Source organism: Antrostomus carolinensis, unplaced genomic scaffold, assembly GCF_000700745.2.
Source record: "Antrostomus carolinensis isolate BGI_N321 unplaced genomic scaffold, ASM70074v2 scaffold19491, whole genome shotgun sequence".
Classification (NCBI taxonomy): Eukaryota; Metazoa; Chordata; class Aves; order Caprimulgiformes; family Caprimulgidae; genus Antrostomus; species Antrostomus carolinensis.
The window spans coordinates 74,787-79,908 of record NW_010296498.1 but is presented as its reverse complement, the minus strand read 5'-3'; the positions used below and the strand labels follow the sequence as shown (position 1 = coordinate 79,908).

The following is a 5,122-nucleotide window of genomic DNA, read 5'->3' as shown; positions in this document are numbered from 1 at the left end:
GGCCTTAACTTTCCTAGTTGCCTCCCTACATGTTCAAGACTACCTAGTAACTTGGACAGTTTGGTCTCCTCTAGGTCACAAGTCAGGTGTGTGACACTGTTAGGGATAGAAGTAAGGCTTTATATTGCCCAGTACTGTGCCTCAAATACCAAGTAAGTCTTTCCTTCTTAGCAAATTTGCCTCATTTTGGACCGAAGTCCCTTTTCAGATGCAAACAACCAGAATTGACTTAGTATCAAAGACCAACAGATTTAAGGAGAGCATTTTTACCTCTCCCATACAGATATAAATTGGCACAACACTATTAGAGAAAACCCAGAATGATCTAAACCTTATTTTGCTACCTGTTAGTACTAAAAATCCTCCTTCTATGGCATGGCACTGAATACCTGAGGAGCTAATCACTCCCTTTCTTACCTTTTCTGTCAGCTTTATTGAGCGATGATTCAGTTCTAAAATGTTATTTTCACTTTATGTTGCATAAGGTACATGTGTAGGATGTTTGCAAGATTTAAATTACACTTAAGTGGGAAGTTCTGGAATCAAATGTACCTCTGACATCTAATAAAAAGCTGCATATAGCTTGCACACTGAAAACCTCTAAAAAATTTTGAAGAAGCATCATCTTTCCGCAAACAAACCAGAAATTGGAGTGGAAATTCCTGGTTTGTCTTGGCTTGCCTCTTTAAACAAATCCCCCAAACTACCTACTTGTGTTGCTTCTTCCTGGAAGATATTAAATTTCCAGTGTTTGAATAAGCTGCTGGGTTTAGGGGTGGAAAGAGATTCTCTTTGCACTGAAGCCATTTCAAGGGTTAATTTTGGCAAAATTAATGGGTTATTGTGAAGGCAGAAGCACTTTATGTATTATTTGTTTTCCCCCACTGCTGCCATTGGAAGACACTTCAGAACCAGTGTCCTGGGTTTCATTTTGAAAGGCAGGGAGCTAAATCTTATTGTGGAGCAACTCCAGTGCCCACTGAACCACATGTTTTCACACAAGCACCCATATATGCACAGCTTGCATCGGAGCCTGGCTCAAGGGCCATATAGGGTGCTATGGGTAAGTGCATATGCCTGTGTTTCCTGGAGCCAGGGGTGGTCCCGCCTGCAGCATCACTGCTCTGACAGAAACCATCTTCTAATTTCCATCCTAAATATATTCATTCTGCCTTCCGTTAAAGCAGATATGCGTATCAAATGAAATTACACATTGAAGCAAGGAATGTACTCCGTGCCAAATTCCATATCATCTTTGCATGTTTCCCTATTTCCGTGACATTAAGAGAGAGAGACATTTGCATAGGATTTTATTCTTGTTTGGAGAGCTACTGACTGCAGAAAAAAGCAGTTAGAAAGTAGGCCATCTAACTACTCTATACAATTGCCTATCACAAGAAAAACACGCAGTATTTTAACTCCATTTAATTCATCCTCACAAAAACCGTATAGAGAAAGGCAAGGTTGTATCTGTAACCCCCCTTCTCTGGGGAGAAAAACTGAGGCAACTGAGACAACTGCCTTGCCTAGTCGCAGAAAGCAGCTCTGCCTTCTTTCCTCAACCTCCTGTCTACCCACAGAGAGGCTCATCTCATGGGAACCACTGTTACTGGGAAGTAAGGGCCACAAGTGTACACTGCAAAGAAAGGACAGAGCGGCAAACTGGGAAAAGGGCAGCGACTGCTGCCTGGGGCACCTCAGGGGCATCCAACGCTCTATGGAAAGCAAGAGGTCATTAGCAACAAAATAAAGAAGAGGGCAGCACAGCTGGCATTTTTGGGCTTTAGAAATGGTCAGGGCTGACTTCTTGGCAGACAGGTCTGGTTTAGCCTGAACTTGCTCTCGCCTAAACCCATCTCACAAAGCCATCTGTCCCACCAGGATGGCCAGAGCAATGAGACACTAGGCTGTGCATGGCAGTGGCCATTCTGCTTTCCGAAAGCAAGGCATGGTTTTCCCTGTACCCTACTTGCGTTGCTTCACAATCTGCAAAAGCCAAGGTTGCTTTTCTAAAGACTTTTACTTTCACCATCCTTATTGGCATTTATCCTCTTTGAAAGTTAGGATTTTAATTTCTCTCTTCTGTTCAGACAGTTTCAGGAATAGCATAGATTGCACCACAGATTGTTCACTGTATTTTAGTGAGTCATAGGAGCTCATAGATGTGCCCTTGAAGTGATTATCCTCATTTTGGACTATGTTTGCTTTGCCTACAGCCCGACCTTCTTATTGCCCATGGAAATTCAAGGAATATCTGTGCACATCAACAACTATGTTCACCACCATGGTATGTCAAGAAAGTGACTTTGTTTTTAACTGGCCCACAAGAACTATATTTAGATTTCCAAGAAGGTGAAATACTGATTACACAAAAAGATACTGGAAGAGATCGTTCATTGATAAATTTCTGATTAAGCCTAATCCTATCATGGAACATGCAACTAGAAAGTTCTGAATTTAATTAAATCTACACCTGCATAATTTTTCCACAGTGACTCATGCAGTACTTTCCAAATATCTTCCTACAGATATCACCTGAGGTTAAAATATCATTGTAACTGAAATCTCCATTGCAAGGTGAAAAGCCAGATATCAACACTGTTAAGGAATCAGGCATTTAAACTGCATATTACCTTCTTTCTAAAGCTCCCTATTCAGGTAATTCTTTTTTAAAGAATATTTTCATTTGGAAAAAACGTTGTACTTTAACTGAATAAAACTCTACATAGCTGTCTTGCATTCCAATTTATCCTGTTACATGTTGTCTAAAGAATTCCTGGCCTAATGCTGCTATGTGGGCCTTTGGTTAGCTGTTTTCTTGTGTTGAATGCAGCCTAAAACAAAATAGTGCCAAGCTGCAAGACACAAAGAAAGAGAAAGATAGAAAATTCTGGTTATCTCTCTATATTCACCTTATTTTCAGTATTAATGGTGAAGACAGTGTCTCTTTGCTTCAGGAGTTTACAGGAATATGCAATGTTAACTGCTGTTTCCTGTTTGTCTCCTGTCAACACCCAGATTTGTATCCCAGCTTCTCGAAGAGCTGCAATAGTGTCAGGCACTCCATCTTGCAGCCTGTCTTCAATCCCTGTTGCTCCTGGGCAAACAGAAAAAGAGGCAGTGAATTAGTTTTCTTTCATTTCAAAATCATGTTGCTGTTTTCTTTTTTAATGAAAAGGTCTTTGACTTCCAGTTGTGATCCTGAACTCATCAAGAGCTGAGCCAAGGTACTGTCCAGCAAATAAACACACAGGTACAAGATCTGCATTTGGATTAAGATCTGAATTTGTCAGCAATCAAGTTTTGGATCTTCACTTCACTCATTGCTAGAACAATGCATTTTATTTCTTCTTAATAATCCAAAATGACAATGTACTGGCAGAGGAATTACATTGCATTTTTAAAGTACTGCATTAAGTCCTATCAAAGCAACCAGAAGAGATGAAGTTTGAATATTTAAATGAATGCTATTCCTATTGTCAAGTTAGATGCTTCACCCATCAAAGGGAGAAGAAACAGTACAGTAAGTTTTTTTTTCTTTTTAAAAATGTGCAAACTTAGAAGCAGATGCCAACACTCATCCATATGGTAAATCACCATCTGAATGTTGCAATATCCTTATCTCTTCCACTAGAGGTCAGTTTGAAGATGCTGCAACTGTGATACATTAAAGATAGGTATTGATTTAAGCTAAAATAACACTTTTTGTGAAATAAAGTATGAAAGCACACAGAGCCTTAAGAGTTTGCAAAGGTAACAGATTCTAACAAGATCTACATTACCTCTTATGTGTTTCTGCTTATGGCATTTACTGTTATTACTCTAATTTTTTAAATCACTGCAGAGATTATGAGAAGCCATAATGCTAATAGCTTGCACTCACAGAAATTCAGGATAATGAAGTATGGGCACAGATTGTATTCACAGAAAGATGAGGCTGAGACAACTCTGGAAATCAAAGTATTAAAGAACAAAATGTTTGGAAACAAAATAGAAAGCACCAAAGTGCTCCGTAATTTAACAGAATTTAAAAGTGGTGTTAGATATGATGGTGATGAATGATGCACAAGTATCAATGAATGTAGGTTTTAACAGGAAATATCCTTTTACAAAGTGCAGAAAACAAACATGACAACTCAGCAACTGCAGGAATTCACTAGAAAAAATATCTATGCGTGGACAGCAGTTTAAGTTACTGCTTTTTCTAATACAGTTTAATTACTAATATTGCCTTGGAATTTGTGCTCAGACTGAAGTTACTTTATAGTCCTTTATCTAAGGACACAGACACATGATTGAATTATGGGAACTTCATTATTGACTGTGTCAGCTGAGCCACAGTAACAGCTGATGTACATGTTCTTTGCTCCTGGCACATTATAGTTTCAGTACACTTTTTCAAAGTTACTTCTGCTCAAAATGCACAAGAACATGTTTAGACACTATCACTGGACTGTATACACTAGCCCTGAGATTTCCAAACCTCAGAGGAAGACTTTTTGGTATAAATTAATATAAGCTGTTTTCTGTCTGATTGCCAAGAATATCACAGGAGAGCAAGTGATACTTCATGCAATGACAATTCTTATTTTTAGCTACCCAACAAGGTGAGTTTGGTCTCCAGATGCTGAGCTGTCTCCATTAACAGCTCATCTCTGTTGTCAATTGCAGCTTCTGCCTCCCGACGAAAATTGGCCCATTTTTGAAAGTCATCTTCATTCAAGACCTGCATAACACAATTTAAACAGAGCTAATTTAAAATTTAAATAAGAGAAGACTGCCAACATTCCGTATCAGAGACTTAACTCCTATCCAGACTGGTAAAATACTGTGTCGCCTTTAAAATAACACAGACTTTTCCAAGAAAAGACTACAAGAACTAGTAGTAATGAGAAAAATAGACCTGCCTTCCTGTTTGTATAAATGGCCTACAGCTGAGACTTGAAAACATGACCTAGAGAAACTCTTGACCACACAGCCCTTAGTTGGGACTCTGTACCCGAGCAGACATTTTCTGAAGGTTGCTCTACATTTCTCCAGAGCTTGAATATGACCTATTCATTGCACATAGACAACTTATGTAGTAAAGCATCAGGCTGAGGGCAAGATTTTTGAAAGCTGA

The 5,122-nt window shown here is 39.0% G+C and overlaps 1 protein-coding gene across 1 annotated transcript in view; it reads right to left on the bottom strand.

Annotated features, from left to right (window-relative positions):
• Nucleotides 1-2,912: 2,912 nt before the first annotated feature.
• ATP10B (ATPase phospholipid transporting 10B (putative)) overlaps nucleotides 2,913-5,122 on the bottom strand; it is a gene marked incomplete at its 3' end in the record, with an annotated part of 40,335 nt that continues 38,125 nt past the window's right edge. Inside the window, 2 exon segments of the mRNA XM_010178318.2 lie at nucleotides 2,913-3,097; nucleotides 4,600-4,726. Coding sequence (XP_010176620.2) covers nucleotides 2,913-3,097; nucleotides 4,600-4,726 — 312 coding nt within the window.